Source organism: Bos indicus, chromosome 16 (assembly GCF_029378745.1).
Source record: "Bos indicus isolate NIAB-ARS_2022 breed Sahiwal x Tharparkar chromosome 16, NIAB-ARS_B.indTharparkar_mat_pri_1.0, whole genome shotgun sequence".
NCBI lineage: Eukaryota > Metazoa > Chordata > Mammalia > Artiodactyla > Bovidae > Bos > Bos indicus.
Window position 1 is genome coordinate 25,147,277 of NC_091775.1, and position 23,355 is coordinate 25,170,631.

Here is a 23,355-nt window from a genome sequence, read left to right on the forward strand (position 1 = left end):
TCAGTACACTTTACAAATGAGGAGACCAAGCTCAGAAAAAGTAAAGGAAATTCCTTAACAGAACCATAGGGATGGGGATGCAGTGTCATGGATTTGATTAACTTTAATTGTTAGTTTCTTTAACCAGCTTTCCCTATTCACCTTATGTGGTGTTGTTTTATTTTTTGAGAGTGATTGTAGAGCAGTAGGGCTTCTTAATTATCATGATTTATGAACGATTGATGTCTAAAAAGTCCAAACGTATTTTCAGGAGTGAGAAAGAAATGACTTAAAACCTGGACAGTCCAACAGAAGTTTTTTTTTTTTTTTTTTTTTTTTTTTTATAACTAAAGTAATAGTTTGCTTTGAAGAAGAAATTTCTCCAGCTGGGTTTCATTCCATTATGAGATATATTGACCACTGACAATATCATATAATTAAATATTTGATATGTGAGGAATCTACATAAAGTATGGAAATGAAAGTCGCTCAGTCATGTCCGACTCTTTGTGATCCATGGACTACACAGTCCGTGGAATTCTCCAGGCCTGAATACTAGAGTGGGTAGCCTTTCCTTTCTCCAGGGGATCTTCCCAACCCAGGGATTTGAACCCAAGTCTCCAGCATTGCGGGTGGATTCTTTACCAGCTGAGCCACAAGGGAAGCCCAAGAATACTGGAGTGGGTAACCTAACCCTTCTCCAGCGGATCTTCCCGACCCAGAAATGGAACCAGGGTCTCCTTCCTGCATTGCAGGCGGATTCTTTACCAACTGAGCTATCAGGGAAGCCCCACATAAAGTATATGTAAGTTATAAAACATAATACTGAAACAAACACCTGTAGCACCATACCCAACTTAGGAAATACAACATGAATGGATTTATTTCAAGTACCTTCATGATGTCCTGCCCCTCAGAGAAACCAGGGTCCCGAATTTCTTTTTCTCCTGGTTCCTGTTACTCTCCTTTTTATATATGGATGTGCTCCTAGATAATATATGGTTAAGTTTTGCTTCAAGTTTATAAAATGTCATTACGCAATATGTATTCTTCTGTAGCTGCCTGTTCTTTTCAACATTATAAGATTCATCTGTGGCTTGTGGCTGGAAGCTATAGTTGAGTTTTTTCACTGCTGTGTAGTTTCCACTGTATGACTTTGCTATAACTTCTTTCTGCTCTTCTCCATTAACTCATGTCATTTTGCAGTTTTTTTTTCTAATATGAAAAATGTCCTAAGAACGTTTTTGTACATATCTTTAATTCTTTAGAGCATGAGCTTAGGAGTAGAATTACTGAGTCATTGGGTATCTGCATGTTAATTTTGATAAGGAAATACCTAATTGGTTCCCAAAATTGTACCAATTTATACCTCATCAGAGTAAGGGTTCATTGCCTCATGTCCTCATCAATTAGATTTGTTACCAGTCCTCATCATCTGGCTTTTCTTATATTTTTAATTCTGCAAGTATCTTTAAAATGAATTAGGTGGTATCTCTTTGTGGTTTTAATTTGCATTTCTAGGCATTCCATTAAAATCTGGAGGCTAAATATTTTTTCTTTATAGTTGTTGGTTCCTTGTGTTCTTTTTGTCTATGAAATTATTTTTTATGTTTCATGCCCAAGTTTTCCCTATTGATGGGGAGTTCTTTAGGTTGGATCTATACAAATCTTTGGTCAATTATAAGAGATGCAAAATCCTGCTTTGTGATTTTTTAAATCTTTTTTGTGGTATCTATCTTCTGAAAAATAGACATTTAAAATTTTATGATATTCAAAGTAATTAACCTTTTGGGGGAGAATTAGCCCTTTTTTATGTGTCTTAAGAAATATACTCTATTCCAAAGTTATAAAAAATTCTCCTACTATTCTTTTCCTAAAACTATTGAAGTTTTGCCTTTCTTACTTATGTTTTTGCATCTAAAGTTTATTTATTTATTTTTTTATTGTTGATTTTTGATGGTGATTTGAGGTAGAAATTCAATTTGATTTTCTGATACAGTTTTCAAGTGTTCCAGTATTTTATTGAACAATCGTTTGTTTCCCAGTGATCTATAATGCCACCTGCATTGTGGCATCTTAAGATCTTTTGCTGTCGCAAAAGTAATGTCTGACTCTTGCAATCCCATGGACCGCAGCCCGCCAGGCTTCTTTGTCCATGGGATTTTCCAGGCAAGAATACTGGAGTGGGTTGCTATTTCCGTGTCCAGGGGATCTTCCCTACCCAGGGATTGAATCTGCATCTCCTGCTTCTTTACCACTGAGCCACTTGCTTCTTTAGGAAGTGTCAGTTATTTTCTGAGCTCTCTCTCCTTTGCACTGGATTCTGTATCCATTCCTGATCCTATCCGTCACTGTCTTAATTTCTTTAACTTTTTATCTTGATATCGAGTAAGATGAGTCTCATTATTTTATCTTCCAAGTGTCTTGACTATCCTTGGACTTCACACTTTTATTTTTTAATCAATGGGACATTGTTATTGTTTTTATTTTATTTTTTTGGCCTCACTGTGTGGAAGGCAGGATCTTGGTTCTCCAAGCAGGGATCGAACCCATTCCCACTGTAGTAGAAGTGCAGAGTCCCAACCTCTGGACTGCCAGGGAATTTCTTCCTACAAATTTTAGAATCAACTTGTCAAATTCCATGTAAAATCCTTTTAGGATTTTGATTGGAATTGCACTGAATTTGAGGCTCCATTTAGGGCAAATTGAAATGAATTTATTTATTTATTTCAAGAGTGCCTGATTCATAGCAGGCCCTTAAATAAATGATGTCTCACATAGTTATCATCTTTATTGTCCATAGCCTCTCTATCCATGAATGTGTTATCTTTTCTCCCTTATTTGTGTCTTATTTTATTTCTTTAACAAAATTTCATAATTTTCTCTATAATAGAATTGTACATCTCTTGTTAGATTGAGTCCTAGACATCTGATCTCTTTGTCCTATTTTAAGTGACGACAATTAAAATTTTTTTCTATTTACATTTGATAGTTTTTATCCTTTATTATTGGTGAAACTTTCCAGTAAAACTGCCTAGATTTTCTTTGTAAAACTCCATTCAAGCTTTTATGTCTTCTCAAATATTTTTAGTGAGTTATTTTGCTTTATGATTTAGTAGATCACTAACCTTGCTGTTGTTCAGTCGCTCAGTCGTGTCCAACTCTGTGTGACCCCATGGACTGCAGCATGCCAGGCTTCCCTGTCTTTCACTATCTCCCAGAGTTTGCTCAAACTCATGTCCATTGAGTCAGGGATGCCATCCAACCATCTCATCCTCTGTTGTCCCCTTTTCCTCCTGCCTTCAACCTTTCCCAGCATCAGAGTCTTTTCTAACGAGTTGGCTCTTTGCATCAAGTGACCAAAGTATTGGGGCTTCAGCTTCAGCATCAGTCCTTCCGATAAATATTCAGAGTTGTTTACCTTCAACCCTGAACTAAATTAGATTACTAACTAATGTAGTTCTGTTATGCTCACTCAGGGAGATGCGGTTCTTTTCTGTGGGGTGGTGATGATAGAACATTTCATTTAGAAATATGGAAGAAAGTGAACTTTTCATAAAATTCGGAGAGAATTGCAGGAGGTGGGATGACAGAAGGGTAGAGTCTGCAGCAGGGAGGGGAGGGAGGAAGGATCAGTTGGGGGTAACTTTCAGGGGCACTGGATAATCAGTCTTCCCCTGACCTGCTGGGTGCTCTCTGCTTCTCAAAGAGCCCGCACTAGGCTCACCGGAGTGGGTGGAAGTGTGTGCACTTACGCAGGAGGGCTGTCCTGAAGGGGGTTGAAGGAAGCACTCAGCCCGGGGAGCAGATCTGTACAGAGTAGTAAACTGGTGGAGGAGAGTTTTAGGGGAAAGGCTGAAGGTGGTGAGGGAGAGGATCATGAGAGGACCATGGGTTTGGAGCAGGGGTTAGTCAGAGTCCGAACAGTGGCTCCAAGAAGAGCGTTTAGAGAGAAGGCAAAGGTCCAAGAAACTTCAGAAGAACTGCATGGAGATTTGACAGTAGGTGGGGTGAGTCTAGCCATTAGACAAGGTGTGGGCCTCGGGGAGCATCTCACGGTCCATCTCGGATTCCCTCACATCCATCACCCCAGGGGCCTTCAGACTGGAGGAGGCACTCACAGGGAAGCAGACACCTCCTGTGGTACCTGAGGGCTGGGATCCCTTTAAGGGAGTCAGTTTCCAGATCCTTGAATCTTATAGGTTCTCTCTCCGGCTGTGATATTACCTGCAGGGGGCAAATTCTCTTCTCCACCTCTCCTTGGCACAGAGGAAAGGCTTGCCCATCCCTTGTCTTGGTAGAGAGCACAGCCCTGGGAGGGAAAAACCTGTGGGGCCAGGACAATAAAAGAATACTGGTATTGCTAAAGGAGAATCTTTCTAATGATGGGAGTAAAGTCATTGCACAAGATGGTGATTCAAAGTCTTTGTCTTACACTAAAATGAAGGCCCGTCTAGTCAAATTGTTGCTGATAAATTATTAAAAACACTTTTAATGAATGATTACTAAATGCCAAAGATCATAGAACGATTCAAAGGATGAGTGGAATTATTATAAATCGACTTCTTTCATTCCATCTGTGAAGACAGTGAATCCTAAGAGTTCTCATCATAAGAAAAAAAGACCTTAAAAAAAATATGAGATGAGGACTGCTAACTAAACTTGTAATCATTTCACAATACATGTAAGTCAAGTCGTTATGCTCTATACCCTGAACTTATGCAGTGCTGTATGTCAATTATGTTTCAATAAAACTAGGAAAACATTTTTTTTCCCTTTGGCTGCCCCAGGTAGCATGTGAAACTTTCTCAACCGGGGTTGGAACCCATGCCTCCTACAGCAGAAGCATGGCATCTTAACCACTGGACCACTGGGGGAGTCCTCGACTGGGAAAAAATTTGAAAATAATTTTTAAAATGTGGGCCAGAAAAGAAGTCCTTCAGTTCAGTTCAGTTCTCAGTTCAGTTCAGTTCAGTTGCTCAATCATGTCCGACTCTGTGACCCCCTGAACCACAGCACGCCAGGCCTCCCTGTCCATCACCAACTCCTGGAGTCCACCCAAACCCATGTCCATTGAGTTGGAGATGCCATCCAACCATCTCATCCTCTGTCGTCCCCTTCTCTTCCTGCCCTCAATCTTTCCCAGCATCAGGGTCTTTTCAAATGAATCAGCTCTTCCCATCAGGTGGCCAAAGTATTGGAGTTTCAGCTTCAACATCAGTCCTTCCAATGAACACCCAGGACTTAATCATGTATTATTAAAAATAGTTTTTAAAAATAGCTATCAAACTTCCCTGGCATTTGAATTCCATTGCATGCTTTTAAAAGCATAATTTTATTTTATTTTAATATAATTTATATGTATTTATAATATTAAGATATGACATATAAATTATGATATAATTTTACTTTAAATGTTAATATTTACAATTCAATGGAAATTTAATCTTTCATAATAAATTAAAGTTATAAAAAATACAGATGGACCTAGAGAAAATCATACTAAGTAAAGTAAGTCAGACAGTTCAGTCGCTCAGTTGTGTCTGACTCTGTGACCCCGTGAACTGCAGACAGAGGAAGACAAATATTATATGCTATCACATATATGTGAAATCTAACATATAATACAAATGAATCTATATACAAAACAGAAACAGAAACACAGACATAGAAAACAAACTTATTGTTTCCCAAGGGGAAAGTGAAGGAGAGAGGGAAAAATTAAGAGCCTGAGATGAACAGATATGAACTATAATACATAAAATAGATAAGCAACAAGGATTTGCTGTATAAAACAGGGACACGCACAGTGCATGCCTGCTCAGTCATGTCTGACTCTTCGTGACCCCCTGGACCGTAGCCCGTCAGGCTTCTCTGTCTATGGACTTATCCAGGTGACAATACTGAATTGGGTTGCCATTTCCTCCTCCAGGGGATCTTCCTTACCCAGGGATTGAATTCCTGCATTGGCAGGTGGATTCTTTATGGCTACTTGGAAAGCCCATAAAACAGGGAACTATAGTCAATATCTTGTGTAACTTGTAGTGGAAAATAACCTGGAAAAGTATATATATAACTCAATCATTTATATCTGAAACTAACACAATATTGTCAATCAACTATATTTCAGTTAAAAAAAAAGAAGAAAAGTTTACATGTCAACTTGCAATTCTGTGAGGGGTACATAGCTTTTTTTAGGGGGGGAGGTATATAGCTTTTATCTTTTGAGGCCGCTCAAGCAAAAAAATCCTTGAAGACTACTTCATTATCTGGTGGAACCTGTGTCCACCTTGTGAAGCAGGTAATATATTATTATTTCCAATTTGTAACTGAGACAGAAGGTCAGAGGAGTTTAATGATTTGCTAAAAGTCATAAGATTAGAGAGGGCAGAGTTCCAGTTTGAACCAGGTCTACCAGACTCCAAGTTCAGGGCGTTTTGAGAGAGTCATTTCCTAGGCAGGTTGATAGGGAGTCTAGGGGTCCCCAAGGAGAGAGGGGTCTGGAATTCTCAAGGAGGAAAAAAAGACAAACTTTTTTTCTTTCTCCACATTCCTTAGGATTATATACCAATAATGTATCCTGCCTAAGGACAGTCTTTGGATTCAACCTTCTGTTATTTTAAAATGTTAATTATGGGAGTATACCTGGTCTTTACAAGGATGTATCTTGCCTGAGGACAGTGTTATCTTAAAATGTAAATTATGGGAGTAGGTCGGAGGAGGTCTTTACAACCTCCAGACATTCTTTGGATTATATAACCTCATTGTTAACACTAGCAAGCGGGTACTCTTTCTGCCCCCTTCTGATGCCTATGTCAGAAGCTTTCTCTATCTCCTTTATACTTTAATAAAACTTTACTACACAAAAGCTCTGAGCGATCAAGCCTCGTCTCTGGCCCCGGATTGAATTCTTCTCCTCCGGGGGCCAAGAATCCCGGTGTATTCGTGTGATTCAACAACAACCTTTCAGTTTCTGCCACACCATGGTCCCTCTCCCTTTCTGAAGCATCCTAAATCCTTGTGACTCAAAGTGTGGTCTGTGGACCAGCAGCCTAGGCATCCCGAAGCTGAGCATCAGGCTCCAGCCCAGCCTCTTGAAACAAAATCGGTGTTTCAGCTTGTAACTGCATGAGTTGTGAGCATCTTACAGGTTCTTCCCTGCTCCCTCCCGCTCTGCTTCTGCCCAGTTTTGGCCCACGGACCACTCACCGTCTCCCAGAATAGTCAGATCCCAGCAGCCCAGCTCTTCCACCTTGACCCCACCACTCAGTGTGTAGAGGTACGAATGTAAACCCCCTGCTCTCTGTGACCTTTCCAGGGTGTTTGGTCTTGACATCCAGGGCAGGGACTGTGGCGACGAGGCTGCTCAGTGGTTCACCAGCTTCTTGAAAACGGACGCGTTCAGGCTGGTTCAGTTTGAAAAGAACATGAAGGCAAGAGCGTCAAATGAAATTTTCCCTTCTTTGGACAAGAATTACCAGGTGAGCTTGCGGGGAGCTGCCCTTCCCTTCCGGTTTCCTTCTGGGCCCACAAAGAGCCTCCTTTGGGGCTCCAGTTAGGAAGGACTGATGCTGAAGCTGAAGCTCCAATCCTTTGGCCACCTGATTCGAAGAACTGACTCATTGGAAAAGCCCCTGATGCTGGGAAAGGTTGAAGGCAGGAGGAGAAGGGGATGACAGAGGATGAGATGCTTGGATGGCATCACCAACTTGCTGGACATGAGTTTGAGCAAGCTCCGGGAGCTGGTGATGGGACAGGGAAGCCTGGTGTGCTGCAGTCCGTGGGGTTGCAAGGAGCAGGACACGACTGAGCGACTGAACTGAACAGAACTAAGGGGTGACCCAGGGGGCTTCTGAGGGCACTACCTGGACAGGTGTCGAGGACAGAGAAGATGAGCTGGCAGGCCAAAGTGAGGTTTATGTGCTTATGTACTCAGTCATTCAGTCGTGTCCAACTCTTTGTAACCCCATGGACTGTAGCCCATCAGGCTTCTCTGTCCATGCTGCTGCTGCTACGTCACTTCAGTCGTGTCTGACTCTGTGTGACCCCATGAGGTTTTCTAAATCCAGGTCTTCTAAAATCACAGAAGCAGAGTTTATCCAAGTCCACCCTTCACAGTCAGTGAGGTGTGATCATTTCTGGTGTTTAAAAGGCACCTCACCTCCCCTGAGTCAGCTACAGCCCCCAAACCAAAGGCTTTGATTCTGCAGTGAGATGAGGCTCAAAATCCATCTCGGGGTGTCTCTCCCCACGATCCCTGAACTATAAGCTCCTTGAATGCAGGTGGTTTTATCTGCTGTATTCACGCTATTTCCCCTCCTAGAACAGTGTCTGATGCATAGGTGGTGCTTACTAAATGCACAGGAGTGAATGGCGCAACTAAAGGAAACCAGGGCTAGAGCAGAGCTGATTGGCAGCAGACCCTTCCCCTGTCTGGTGATGGTGGTGGTGATGTGGCAGAGGCTCCTGGGCGGGAGTGAGGAGCAAGAAATGGGGCTGCAGGGTAGCATTGGCCCTGCTGCTTTCTGTGTGTGGACAGGGAGCCCCATCTGCGCCCCCGGGGTGGGGGTGGGGGCTGGGGGCAGGAACCCTGCTCCGGCGCTGATCCGGCCGTTTCCAAGCCCGTGGAGTCACCTCTCCCTCCTGAACACAGCTCACCCCTTCTGCACTCTGGTGGGTCGGCTTCTGGGCTTCACCTAGCTTGGCAGCTGGGCTGAGCCCGTTCCACGGGCAGCGAGGCCTGACGGTGCTGTGTCCTTGGCGCAGGTGGCCTACCCGGACTGCAGCCCCGTCATGATCCTGTCGGAAGCCTCCCTGGCCGATCTGAATACCAGGATGGAGAAGAAAGTGAAAATAAACAATTTCAGGCCAAATATCGTGGTGACAGGCTGCAGTGCTTTTGAGGAGGTAAGCGGCTCTCTGCTTTTATGCATAATGTCTAGAGGTGCCCCCGGGTCAGCGCCAAGTCGGACTCTCTGAGGATGGCCAGGTTGGTGGTTTGAGAGATTCGCCGGCGTCTTGCGTGGAGTGGTTCACTTATTGCTGCCGCTATCTCCTCGCTGGCCTCCGGGGGGCGCTGCTCACCCTTTACTGCTCAGGCCCCAAAGCCAGCAATTGGAACTCCCAAACTAGCAAGACTGGGTCTAGACTGGGACTTTTCTGGTGGGTCAGCAATAAAGAATTCGCCTGCAACTCAGGAGAGGCAGGTTTCATCTCTGGGTGGGGAAGATCCCCTGGAGAAAAAAATTACAACTCTCTTGCCTGGGAAATTACTTGGACAGAGAAGCCTGGTAGGCTACAGTCCATGGGGTTGCAAAGAGTCAGATTGAGCAACTAAACAACAACAATGGAACTAGGCTAGAGTGTATTGATAACCACAGCTCAGAGATAGCTACACGGAAAAAAAAAATGTACCTGTACCATCCAGGAGCGCTGAAAGATTTGAGACTTCTGAAAGCTCCAGACCCCAGAGTGGAGGCCAGGAGGATACAGGAGATTACTTGTAAACCACAACCTGGAGACATGTCACTCTGTGGCCTGAATTATCTCCCAGAGGACTCATATGCTCTGCTATGTGGTTGAAACTAGAAATTTTCACCCTCCAAAGACTCAGCCCCTTTTAGCCCTAAAAGGACAACCACATCAGCTCTTTGTACCTGTGACTTGTATGTGAAATATATATAGTTGTATGTTGCTCTGTAGTAACAAGTACTAGGAATCCTATTAAACATCAGGATTGTATTATAAAGCTTAACTTTATAAGCACTGGAAATAACAGCAACCATTCGTTCATTGTTTACTGGGTACCAGACACAGAATCAATGGATGGCGTCATGCAAATTACTCTATTTGTTCCTTAGGACAGTGCTGTGAAGTCTATACTATTTTCTCCTTTTTATAAGGGAACAGAAGCTTGCAGGTGTTACACAACTTGTTAGGCATGGAAGTAGTGGCTTTGGATTAGAACCCAGGACTTACAGCTCCAGCTTCTGAGGAGTGGAGATGTTGATTACAATCGAGAGATCCCAAGGAGCTAATTTTTAGAGGATCTTAAGTACCTTCTCAATTCTTTGCTCCCTTGGTTGACCCCCGCATCCTTTTGTGTGAGTAAAATGTGCCCCATTTGCTGGTAAATGTTGTTCTTTAGGATAAACCTTTGCACGGAGGCTAGTATAATCCTCGTACATGAAGATACTTCATTTGATAATGAAAGCAATAACTAGGGTATACAGAAGTTGTCTACTTGTTGATATTATCCTGTTGTTTGTTATCTAATATCTTGAATCCCTCTCTACATTTGTTAAAAAAATTTTTAATTGATTTTAATTAAATTTTTTAATTAAAAATGATTTTTTTTAATTGACTGGCACTGTGGCCCATAATAAGAATCCTGGATACAGCGATGAAAAGATACAGACCCTGCCCTTCAGAATTTCCTGATACGGGAGGAATGGCTGGGAGGCAATGGCAGGCCAGCATGAGGAGAGCTTTAATGCACATACTTATCAGGGGCCAAGGATGCTTAGAAGTGCCTACACCTGCCTGGAGAAGGGAGGAGTGGGAGCAGAGAGGGGTCAGATCAAGCTACCCAGGAGCTGTGCTGTGAAGTGTGTTGTTGTGTGTGCTGGTGAGGGGGAGCGAGGGTCACGGTGGGTAAAGGAGGCCACCAGTTAGAAGGCCTAAAAGCAGCACAGGCTGTTACATCAAGGGTGCCTGGGGTCATTTCAGAATCACAGGGACGCTGCAGGTAGAGGAGAAGTGGCATGAGGTGGCTGGACCTGGAGCTTGCTAGAGGCCACCATGCTGAGGAGGTTGAATTTTATTTTTTTTAAAGTAAAAAATCTTTTTTTTGGGCGGCACTAGATCTTCACTGTGGCAAAGGGCTTTCTCTAGTTGTAGCACACAGGCTTAGTTGCCCCATAGCATGTGGATCTTAGTTCCCAGAACCAGAGATTGAACCCGTGTCCTCTGCATCACAAGGTGGACTCATAACCACTAGACTACCAGAGAAGTCCCAGGAGTTTAGATTTTATATTGTGGATAAGGAAGACTTGGTAATGATTTTGAATGAGGAAGTAATTATTATTTTCACAGACCCAACAAATATGACCAAACTGCATGATACTGCGAGCTGCATGATTTTACCCTGGGCAGCTCTCTAGAAAGTGCTTGGAAAGTTAGGGAAACTGAGGCAGAAACATCCATGCCATGCTTCGTCCCCAGAGGGAGATCAGCCCGCCTTACCTGAAACCTGGGTCAGAATTACGATCAGGCCCGTGACTGTGTGGGCAGCACCATCCTGGGTGACTCTTGTGCAAACAGTGCCCAGGAAAGTGCTGATTTTGTGGGGGGGGGGCCAAGGGTGACAGAGAGGGTGGGAGAAACAGGAGCTGACATGCTCTGGGCATCAGCCGCCTGATGGAAGAGACTTGTTTTCTCCCAGGAATAACCCAGATTTGGTGTGACCTGAAGTGGATATAATTTGAAGGGGCTCTTTAAGAAAAGAAAATAACAAAACCAAGATTAAGTGCAGGGTCTCAAAAGGGTCCAGAGCTTGAGGCTCAAGCCTTTCCAGAGACATTCCCAGTAAACCCGCCTATTTCTCCCCTGTTCTGTTTTTCTGTGCTGATGAATTGAGGGTGCAGAAGTTCAGAGTCATTAGATACTTGTTAAATACAGAATGAAATGAGACTCAGGATTAATAATGCTGAAGACTGATCAGAAATTAGTCCATGAAGCAAAAATTCTTGCACAGGACTCCTGTAAAACTGGCCCATTCTTTGCTGAGACACTTTCTTTTAGGGAATACAATTTTTCTTGATTTGTCTCCACTAAAGATATTAGTTTTAGTATAAGATCTTGAACCAGAGGAAGAAGAAGAAAAGATACTCCCATTCCTGGCTCAAGAATTTTTGCTTTCCTGTAACTTGCCAACTAAGAATTTTTGGCTCACCTCTAACATGTCAAACTGAACCGAGCTGATGTAAGCCAAATTATATTTGCTTAGGCAATTTGAGTGGGTGGAGCCTTGCTTTTTTCAGTTTAAAAAATGTTAAGTGACCTTGTACTCCAAAGTCCATTTGTTGTTTTTTTCCTGCATTGTGATAGGCTTACAGAAATAGTACATAAGGAAGAGTATTCTTATTTGAATAGAAGAGTCCTTTGGAAATGCATATTAAGAAAATCTTTACTATAAAATGATGCTAATGGGGTTGATTTATTCTCCTTTAAATTAAAAAGCCCAAGAGTTAAGGGCCTGATGCACTCACCTGTCTACCTGGCACCATCTATAACCCTTCCAGTTAGTGGGACTCTGTTAAATATTAATGTAAAATGATAATGCAGTTAAATATTTCATAGACCAACTAATAATAAACATACAGCAAACCTAAGCATAGTGCAAAAATTCAGGCCATTATTTATTGCAAAATCATAGAGCAATAGGAGGATGCATTGCACAACATTTGCTCTTTGGGACCCAAAGCACTTTGTACTTTTTCTGTGTAATTCAGAATATTAAGCAGATTTTTTAAAAAGCAGTTTCCTTTGGGCCAGTGTGGTATGCTTGAATTCTGGGAATGTGGAGCAATGAAGTTTAAAAAATAATAAAACTGGGACTTCCCTGGTGGTCCAGTGGTTAGGAATCCGCCTTGCAATGCAGGGGACACGGGTTGGATCCCTGGTTGGGGAACTAAGATCCTTACATGCCCTGGAACAACTGATCCCGTGTGCCACAGCTAGAGCGTCTGTGAGCCGCAACGAAAGATCTCCCATGATACAAAGAAGATCTTGAGTGCTGCAGCTGGGACCCTACACAGCCAAATAAATAAATAAATATACAAATAAATATTTAAATAAAATAATAAAATTGACCAGTGCTTCTTATCTCAGTGACCATTTCCCATCTATTTCTAGCCCCCCAGATGTAGCCTCCCCTGGTATCAGCATCACTCACTTGGCATTTTTTAGCCAAGGATGAATCTATACTGATATCATAATCACCCAAAGTCCATAGCTGGCCTTAGGGTTCACTCTTGGTGTTGTATGCATATGGTTGACTACAGGGGCTCCCCTCATCACTTTATGGCATGCCTTTCAAATAGGGGTCTCTATTCTCCTCCAGGGAACTTTTATGACATCCCCACTTTGCTAGGGGACCTCGAAGGACCTCAGGGAAATTAGTCCTGATTTAGAAAAGCCAACATGATGAGCACAAGGGAGACACAAGTTCTGGATGGAGGAGCAGTCAGACATTCATGTTCCTCAAGAAGTTGTCGATGGTGTTACTGCCTTTACTTAAGAGGATCTCCCTATACCTTTATTTTTTGATTGCATCTCAGTAACTTGAACTATTTGCCACAGAGACTTTGAGGGGCTGAGAAAGAGGGGCAGAAGTATGTGAAGCTAGAGTCTAGAGAGCTTCAGCTCCTCTTCTGCTCTGTGTAGTCACTCAGTCGGAGAAGGCGATGGCACCCCACTCCAGTACTCTTGCCTGGGAAATCCCACGGATGGAGGAGCCTGGAAGGCTGCAGCCATGGGGTTGCTAAGAGTCGGACACGACTGAGCGTCTTCACTTTCACTTTTCACTTTCATGCATTGGAGAAGGAAATGTCAACCCACTCTAGTGTTCTTGCCTGGAGAATCTCAGGGACGGGGGAGCCTGGTGGGCTGCCGTCTATGGGGTTGCAAAGAGTCGGACACGACTGAAGCGACTTAACAGCAGCAGCAGCAGTCACTCAGTCGTGTCCAGTTCTTTGTGACCCCATGGACTGTAGCCCGCCGGGCTCCTCTGTCCATGGGATTTCTCCAGGCAAGAATACTGGAGTGGGTTGCCATTTCTTTCTCCAGGGGATCTTCCGCATCCAGGGCCTGAACCTGTGTCTCTTTACCACTGAGTCACCTGGGAAGCCCGTTAAGAGCAGATTAAATGTCTTGTAAACTAGGAAATCTAACTGAAAATTTCAGGCTTCTCGCTTTATATGATAATCATGAGGTCGGCTTTACACAGCTATGTGGCTTTGCTATATGAAATTCATCAGCACTTGTAAAAAGAAATGGAACGGAGAGGTACTTGGGAAGCTGAGGAGAGCTGGCAGGGTTCTGCACTGGCTGCCCGATGGGCTTGCATGCCTGTGCCCGCAGCGCCCTCGTGTGGCGAAGTGCGTCTACTCTTGTTAGCTCCTTCCAGGCCCGGGCGCCAGAGACCTGTCACTTCCAGATACAGGAGCTGTGTTATTGGTCACACCCTCTGGGAGGTCGCGGTTCTTCAGAAGGCGAGCCAGGCTCTATGACCGTCTTGCAGTGTTGCATTTGAACATTGCTCGTCAAAAGTCCTGGCTAGACTCTAGAGATTCCATTTTACATGACTTGACTTAGCGACTGAACAACAGCAACAAAGGATTTTATATGATGTGGCCTTGCCTTTTCGTCCCTCAATTAGTTGTTTGAAACTCAGAGTTTATTTCCACTGTTGACTTAAAAAATAGTCACAACCTAGGAGCAGAGAGTTATGTTTTATTCGGTGGGAATTTTTAGGACTTCAGACCCCAGAGACAGCATTTCAAGTGACCCTGAGGGAACTGCCCCTAGCAGACAGGGGTGGGGGTGGGGGAGGGTGGGAGGTGTGTGTTCAGGTTGTATAGAAGTTTTCGATAAATGTCAGGTAGTCTGAACATGGAAAAATTATTGTTAATTAAGGGAGACCAGGTATCTCAGGTGGCCATAACAGTAAGGAACCCACCTGCCGGTGCAGGGGACATAAGGGACAATTCGATCCCTGGGTTGGGAAGATCCCCTGCAGGAGGAAATGGCAACCCACTCCAGTATTCTTGCCTGGAGAATCCCATGGACAGAGAAGCCTGGTGGGCTACAGTCCATGGGGTTGCAAAGAGTCGGACAAGACTGAACGACTAACACATACACACACACACACACACACAGATACCTCAAGTTAAGGAATTTATCCTTTTTTCTGCATATGGGAAGATACAAGATTCTGGGTTCACTGAAATCATTCCTTTCAAATGCATCTCGGCTCTCCGGGGCCAGTATCCTGCGTTTCTCACCTCCCAGTCTCCCATCCCAACCCCCTCCCCCTTGCCCCACCTCCTGCTCTTCCCAGCTGCTGAATGCTGAGCGAGGGAGTGGCTGATGGCTGCCTGATAGCAGGTATTGTTTCTCCTGGGCGCCCTCTGGGCTCAGGAATTCACATTTGGAGGGCTGGTGGCTGTGACATCCTTGTTCTTTGATATGGCAGGAAACACTTCATTTCTTACATCACAGAGTTTCACAAATGACAGTTGGGAACCCCAGGCATCCACAGAAACCCCCTCACCTCAGTCATACCCCGCAGAGATTTCCCAGTTGGGAAGACCCAGTGGGCACTGGACTTCTTTGTGCATTTGCTAAGTCTCCCCAATACGCCCGGGGTGGGGAAGGGGTGGTCTAGTGTTCCCTGAAAGAGGTCCCTAGTGTGATCACAGCCTGGCCATCAGCAGGGGAGGGGGGACATTACCTGCGAGGCCCCCTTCCCCCCTCTGCCCTGCCTCCTGCAGGGGCAGACTGGTCTCCTCTCCTGTCTCCAGGGCAGTGAGCCACCAGCTGAGAGGACTGGATGCCCCACTGCCTCACTTGGAGGCTGGATTTCTCACCAAATCCCATGATCTCCAAAAGCTCACTTGGTATGAGATCAGGAAACAAATTTTTAAGGCACATTGCACATGGCTCACAGTCTGGGTTTTATGGTGACGGGATTAGTTTCCGGGTTGTCTTTAGCCAATCATTCTGACTCAGAGTCCTTCCTGGTGGCGCACGCCTTGTTCAGCCAAGATGGATGCCAGAGAGGAGGATTCTGGGAGGTGGTCGGACATGCGGTGTCTCCTTTTGACCTTTCTTGAACTCTTCTGGTTGGTGGTGGCTTATTAGTTCTGTGTTCCTTACCAGGCCCTCCTGTCATAAAACAACTCATGCAAATGATTACTATGGTGCCTGGCCAGGGTGGGCGACTTCAGTCAGTATGCTTCCCCTAACACATCTAGTTATAGACACTCTTGGTGTAGGGAGCCTAGAGTGAGGCCCTATCCCCTGATGCCCCCCATGTCTCCCTTGGGGCCTTGACAAAGGATTGGCTTGTGAAATTCAGGCTTTACAGATGGCTTTCCTGTTAGCAAGAAAGGCCTGTAACATATTCTGCTCATATATATATGTGTGTGTGTGTGTGTGTGTATGTGTATGTGTATATGTATGTGTATATATATGTTTGTTTATGGGCTTACCTTGTGGCTCAGCTGGTAAAGAATCCTCCTGCAATTCGGGAAACCTGGGTTCGATCCCTGGGTTGGGAAGATCCCCTGGAGAAGGGAAAAGCTACATATCTAGTATTCTGGCCTGGAGAATTCCATGGACTGTGTATAGTCCATGGGCTTGCAAAGAGTCAGACACGACTGAGTGACTTTCACTTTCGTATATGTATATATACTGTAATTAATACAACCTCCATATTTATGTGTTTATATGTATGTATGTATACTTGTGTAAGTGTGTACAGATAGGTAGGTATATAGATGTATGTGCGTGCCCAGTTGTGTCTGATTCTGCAATCCTGTGATCTGTAGTCCACCAGGCTTCTCTGTCCATGGAAAATTCTCCATGCAGGAATACTGGAGTGGCTAACCATTTTCTACTCCAGGTGGTATCAGTTCAGTTCAGTTGGTCAGTTGTGTCCAACTCTTTGCGACCCCATGGACTGCAGCATGCCAGGCCTCCCTGTCCATCACCAACTCCCAAATATGAACGGCCAAAAAAATTATACATGCAAAAGAAAAAAAGAAACACAAGCTGACTCCTGTCATAATCATTCCACTCAGTGTGAATCTTCAGTTCAGTTAGGTCACTCAGTTGTGTTAAACTCTTTGCGACCCCATGGACTGCAGCACCCCAGGCTTCCCTGTCCATCACCAACTCCCAGAGTTTACTCAAACTCATGTCCACTGAGCCGGTGATGCCACCCAACCATCTCATCCTCTGTCATCCCCTTCTCCTCTGGCCTTCAATCTTTCCCAGCATCAGGGTCTTTTCCAATTAGTCAGTTCTTTGCATCGAGTGGCCAAAGTATTGGAGTTTCACCTTCAGCATCAGTCCTTCCAATGAATATTCAGGACTGATTTCCTTTAGGATGGACTGGTTGGATCTCCTTGCAGTCCAAGGGACTCTCAAGAGTCTTCTCCAACACCACAGTTCAAAAGCATCAATTTTTTGGCGCTCAGCTTTCTTTATAGTTCAACTCTCACATCCACACACGTCCACTGGAAAAACCACAGTTTTGACTAGACAGACCTATACCAGGTGGTATAGACATGGGGATAGTTAAAAGCTGGGTGGTTAAAAGCCCTCCTTCAGAATCAGAAAAGTTTTCAAACCTAGCTGCTGTGACCCTGAAAATATTTTGTAAATTTTCTCTGCCTCTGTATCTTTGTGTAAAAGTGGGACCATATTAATTCCTCCCCCAGTCATGAGGTTTGAAGAAAATCCCAAGGCAGACATCGGCCGGATCTACCACGGTTTAAGATTGGGAAAACAAGGCAGGGCGGTTGGCTGAGGCTGGTCAGGACCAACGGCAGTGCTGAATGGGTGCATCTTAGAACCAACTTCTCTTGGGCCATGTCCCACTCATCAAAGAAGCGTCAGGTTGTAACTTGGCTTCCATTGCAGCTTAGCAAAAGGAAAGAGTGGGCAGTCATGTAAGCTTTCCATTTCTCCTTATACATCATTAACTTTACCTGGAGTTGCTTGAGGGTTCTCATGGCAAACTGGCACCTGGAGATGTATTTTGTTGTGCTGACAGAGGAAGGCTTCTGAGGCCCCATCAAGAACTGTGTCCTGGAACTTCCTTGTCCATCCAGTGCTTAACACCCCATGCTTCCATGACAGGGGGTGAGGGCTTGATCCCTGGTTGGGGAACTAAGATTTTATGTGCTGCGTGATGCAGCCAAAAAAAAAAACAACTCTGCATCCCACACCCTCATTCCTTTGAGTCCTTTCTGGGGTACTTTGCGGCATCCTCTTGTACTCTGTTCTTCAGCTACACAGGACCAGCCGAAGAATAAACTGGAATAAGGCTGGATGTAGCCTTAATTTAAAAGATACCATCTCCTTTTCTCCTAGGACACTTGGGATGAACTTCTCATTGGCAATGTAGAAATGAAAAAGATTTTGGCTTGCCCCAGGTAAGGATTCTTGTGAGCCTGGACCTCTGGTGCGTGGCAGGGTCGCTGGTTCTTACTGTGCCCTGACCCTTCGTTATTGTGTGACAGGTGCATTATGACCACGGTGGACCCAGATACTGGAGTGATTGACAGGAAGGAGCCACTTGAAACCCTGAAGAGGTAGAACGTCTATGTGTCTGGTGTATTTTTATATTATCCCCAGCCTCGAAGTACTTGTGGCTACAGGTGCTCTGTCTGGGCACCTTCGTGCCTTCTGGTTCTTTGTGTCTGTTATTAATGTCAGTGAGTATTTGTTGCCTCCTTTTTTTTTTTTTTCCTAGATGACTCTTATAGAGTTTTGGACAAATTTTCAATTGTATGATTCCACATTTTGAAATTTTCATCTCTCTGACTTCAGTTTTTAATAACATTTACACATCTATTTCCAAATTAAGACCTTGTTTGCAACTTTCATTTATTTTTTATAATCAGTAGCAGGAGGATGAGAATAATTGAGTTGTATAATGAAATAGTTGAAAAGGGGAATGAAATGAGTTATCTGAGTTTGTTTATTCAAGAGCTTCTTTTGTGTTAGGTTGTTTTGTTACTTACAGAGTTTTGGCCGACTTTTGTTCTCAATATAGAATGTATTTTTAAATTTAAATTAACTTTTTCTGGAAGTTGTATTCTATTCTGTTTCCCTTTCCTCTGTTTTTTGTGTGTTTCTAATGGATTTAAGTTCCAGAGGAGATTACTTCTTAAAGCCTTCAGATTGGCAATTCTATTTTGTTTTTTATTTTTAAGACCCAGTGAAGTGATTATTTTTTCTTTAGACAAGCCTTTAAAAAAATTAACCTCAGTGACAGCCCATTCCACCTGCCTCTGTCTTCAGTTTTTTCAAAGGTCCCAGGCTTGGACTTATAACCATGGAGGGGCAGAAAGCCTGGAGTTCAGGGCAGGTCCTCTGTGAGATTGTATGAGCACTGATTTCCCATGTGTGTGAAGCTGAAGGTATGCATGCAAAGTATTTTAAGTGACACATACAAGTTTTTCACTGGGACTTCAAACTGAAGCCATAGAAAAATTGTTTAGACTCTCAGGATATTCTAGAAAAACCAGATTTATTTGCCGTTTGACTTACCCAGATTTCTCTGTCCACATTTTAGAAAAGGTTTGCTCGTTATTTATAGAGAAGCTGAGCATGGAAGCTGAATTCCGTTGAGAGCGCCTAGATTAGTCCCTTCTTGTGCCTGAGGGTGAATTTTTGCTTCTTTCAGTTACCGCCTGTGTGATCCTTCTGAGAAGTCAATTTACAAGTCGTCCCCACTGTTTGGAATCTATTACTCGGTGGAAAAAATTGGAAGCCTGAAAGTTGGTGACCCCGTGTACCAGATGGTGCAGTGACGGAACCACCAGGTAAAGGGCAGTCTTTGCTTCAGGAGTGCAGTGCCTTGAAGCCTGGGCCACATTTTCTTGTATGGAGATGTTTTTCTGTTCTGCTGCTGTAACTCCTGGGAGAATGAGCAGTTTCTGTTCTTATCTTTGGAGCTGGAAAATGCCCTTTATTTATTTGTTTTGAACAACTTTTCTTTTTAAAAATATTTATTTATTTATCTGGCTGTGCCAGATCTTAGTTGCAGCACGCAGGATCTTCTTTGATCTCTGTTGGAGCCTGCAGGATCTTTCATTGCGGCATGTGGGATCTAGTTCCCTGACCAGGGATTGAACCCCCACCCCCTGTACTGGGAGTGTGGAGTCTTAACCACTGGGCCACCAGGGGGGCCCCTGACCTTTATTTTTATTCCCTTCAGCAATCAATGTTCCTCCTCCCTCCCACTTCCCCAGCCAGTTATACAATGTGGATGCAGGAGCCCAGGCAGAAAGACAGGTTTGGGTCCTGGTTTTTTGGGGAATATCATGAAGGAATAAGTAAGTGAACGATTCTCCAGAATTTTATATTTGTTTTTTCTGTCTCTGATAGAAAAGTGAAGGGGAAATACATGGACTATTCAAAGTCAACTTGGGGAAAATGTGTTTAATCAAATGGTTTTTATCAAATGTAGTTTAAAAATATGATATAAAGTTTGAAAAAAGTCAGTGCAACAGGGCAGGGTGCCTGGATTCTGAATCTCATGGAATAAAATGGTGTTCTAACCTTGAGTTCATCAGGTCAAATAAAATTCAGACTCCTGGAGCAAAATGCCTACCCCCTAAATTATAGGAATGGGGAAGTCAGTCAGAAGACTTCAAATTGAAGTTTATAAGTAACTCTCCTCACAATATCCAGAACCCAGATTTTAAAGTCACTTCATCTCCAAAACTCTTGAGTAGCTTTCTTTCTTATCCTGGCCTGGCTTTCTCACCTTCTGGCCTGCCCATCCTTCAGGACCCATGGCAAGACCATCTGGACTGAGCCTTAAGTAGATTTGGATGTGTAACCCTAGCAGCCCCCTTTCCCATCTTGGCTGAGTTGTTTAACGCCTCTTAGCCTCAGTGCCCTTATCTGCAAAGTGGGAATAATAGTAGTAGTCGCAAAAACAACCAATAAAGGTTATTTTGAGAGTAATTCGTATGAAGTTGCAGCATTGCCTGAAAAGTGATCCATAAATAAGAGCTATGATCTTTCTTGTCATCACTGCAACAAGTCCTCCATGTAAGGCCCAGTGTCAGATGCCATAGTGAATGTAAAGATGCTAGAGGCTGGACAAAAAAGAAACTTCTACTGGTGATGGTCAGGCATGTACATAACCATATTGCATCTTTCATATGATATTATACATACATGTTACATATTTCTTCAGTTCTACAATGCCTGTTTTCCCCACATTTAAAACCTCTGAGATCATAAAACCTCTTATAACATTTTAAAGTCTTTTTTTTTTTAATGAAAAAATTGTATTTGATTGTGCTGGGTCTTAGTTGTGGCATGAGACATCTTCGATCTTTGTTGCAGCATCAAACTCTTAGTTATGATATCAGTTCGGTTCCATTCAGTCGCTCAGTCTTGTCTGACTCTTTGTGACCCCATCGACTGTAGCACCCCAGGCCTCCATGTCCATCACCAACTCCCGAAGTTCACCCAAACCCATGTCCATTGAGTCAGACATGCCATCCAACCATCTCATCCTCTGTCTTCCCCTTCTCCTCCTGCCCTCAATCTTTCCCAGCATCAGTGTCTTTTCAAATGAGTCAGCTCTTCACATCAGGTGGCCAAAGTACTGGAGTTTCAGCTTCAACATCAGTCCTTCCAATGAACACCCAGGACTGATTTCCTTTAGGATGGACTGGTTGGGTCTCCTTGCAGTCCAAGGGACTCTCAAGAGTCTTCTCCAACACCACAGTTCAAAAGCATCAATTCTTTGGCACTCAGCTTTCTTTACAGTCCACCTCTCACATCCATACATGACTACTGGAAAAACCACAGCTTTGACTAGACGGACCTTTGTTGGCAAAGTAATGTCTCTGCTTTTTAATATGCTGTCTAGGTTTATCATAGCTTTTCTTCCAAGGAGCAGGCATCTTTTAATTTCATGACTGCAGTCACCATCTGCAGTGATTTTGGAGCCCAAGAAAATAAGTCTGTCACTATTTTCATTGTTTCCCTATCTATTTGCCATGAAGTGATGGGATCAGATGCCATGATCTTTTGAATGTTGAGTTTTAAGCCAGCTTTTTCACTCTCCTCTTTCACTTTTATCAAGAGGCTGCTTTTTAGTTCCTCTTTGCTTTCTGCCCTAAGGGTGGTGTCAACTGCATATCTGAGGTTATTGATATTTCTCCCTGCAGTCTTGATTCCAGCTTGGGCTTCATCCAGTTCAGCATTTGGCATGATGTACTCTGCATATAATTTAAATAAGCAACGTGAAAATACACAGCCTTTACATACTCCTTTCCCAATTTGGAACCAGTCCGTTGTTCCATATCTGGTTCTAACTGTTGCTTCTTGACCTGCATACAAATTTCTCAGGAGGCAGATAAGATGGTCTGGTATTCCTATCTCTTGAAGAATTTTCCACAGTTTGTTGTGATCCCCACAGTCAAAGGCTTTGTCATAGTCAATAAAGCAGAAGTAGATGTTTTTTGGAATTCTCTTGTTTGTTCTATGATCCAATAGATGTTTGCAATTTGATCTCTGGTTCCTCTGCCCTTTCTAAATTCAGCTTGAACATGTGGAAGTTCTCAGTTCACGCACTGTTGAAGCCTAGCTTGGAGAATTTTGAGTATTTGCTAGTGTGTGAGGTGAGTGCAATTGTGCGGTAGTTTGAACATTCTTTAGCATTACCTTACTTAGGGATTGAAATGAAAACTGACCTTTTCCAGTCCTGTGGCCACTGCTGAGTTTTCCAAATTTGCTGGCATATTGAGTGCAGCACTTTCATAGCATCATCTTTTAGGATTTGTAATAGCTCAGCTAGAATTCTATCACCTTCACTGGCTTTGTTCGTAGTGATGCTTCCTAAGGCCCAGTTGACTTCACATTCCAGGATGTCTGGCTCTAGATGAGTGATCACACCATCATGGTTATCTGGGTCATTAAAATCTGTTTTGTTCTGTGTATTCTTGCTACCTCTTCTTAATATGTGACTTTCCTAGTGGCTCAGACAGTAAAGAGTCTGCCTACAGTGTGGAAGACCTGGGTTTGATCCCTGGGTTGGGAAGAGCCCCTGGAGGAGGAAATGGCAACCCACTCTAGTATTCTTGCCTGGAGAATCCCATAGATAGAGGAACATGTCAGGCTACAGTGCATGGGGTTGCAAAGAGTTTTGGACATGACTGAGCAACTTACTGAGAAGTAAACACAGCATATTTCTTAGTATCTTTTGCTTCTGTTAGGTCCATACTGTTTCTGTCCTTTATTGTGCACATCTTTGCATGAAATGTTCCCTTGGTATCTCTAATTTTCTTGAAGCGATCTCTAGTCTTGCCCATTCTATTGTTCTCCTCCATTTTTTTCCCGCACTGATCACTGAAGAAGGCTTTCTTATCTCTTCTTGATTTTCTTTGGAACTCTGCATTCAAATGGGTGTATCTTTCCTTTTCTCCTTTGAGTTTCACGTCTCTTCTTTTCTCAGCTATTTGTAAGGCCTCCTCAGACAACCATTTTGCCTTTTTTGCATTTCTTCTTGGGGATGGTTTTGATCACTGCTTCCTATATAATGTTACGAACCTCTGT

General features: G+C 43.5%; 1 protein-coding gene across 1 annotated transcript in view; it reads left to right on the forward strand.

Annotated features, from left to right (window-relative positions):
* The window catches only part of MTARC2 (mitochondrial amidoxime reducing component 2), a 42,983-nt gene that overhangs the window by 14,714 nt on the left and 4,914 nt on the right, over nucleotides 1-23,355 (forward strand). The window contains exons 3-7 of the mRNA XM_070767981.1: nucleotides 7,298-7,460; nucleotides 8,746-8,886; nucleotides 18,142-18,203; nucleotides 18,291-18,362; nucleotides 19,460-19,598. Coding sequence (XP_070624082.1) covers nucleotides 7,298-7,460; nucleotides 8,746-8,886; nucleotides 18,142-18,203; nucleotides 18,291-18,362; nucleotides 19,460-19,586 — 565 coding nt within the window. The 3' untranslated portion in view covers nucleotides 19,587-19,598. The remainder of the gene's footprint in view (nucleotides 1-7,297; nucleotides 7,461-8,745; nucleotides 8,887-18,141; nucleotides 18,204-18,290; nucleotides 18,363-19,459; nucleotides 19,599-23,355) is intronic.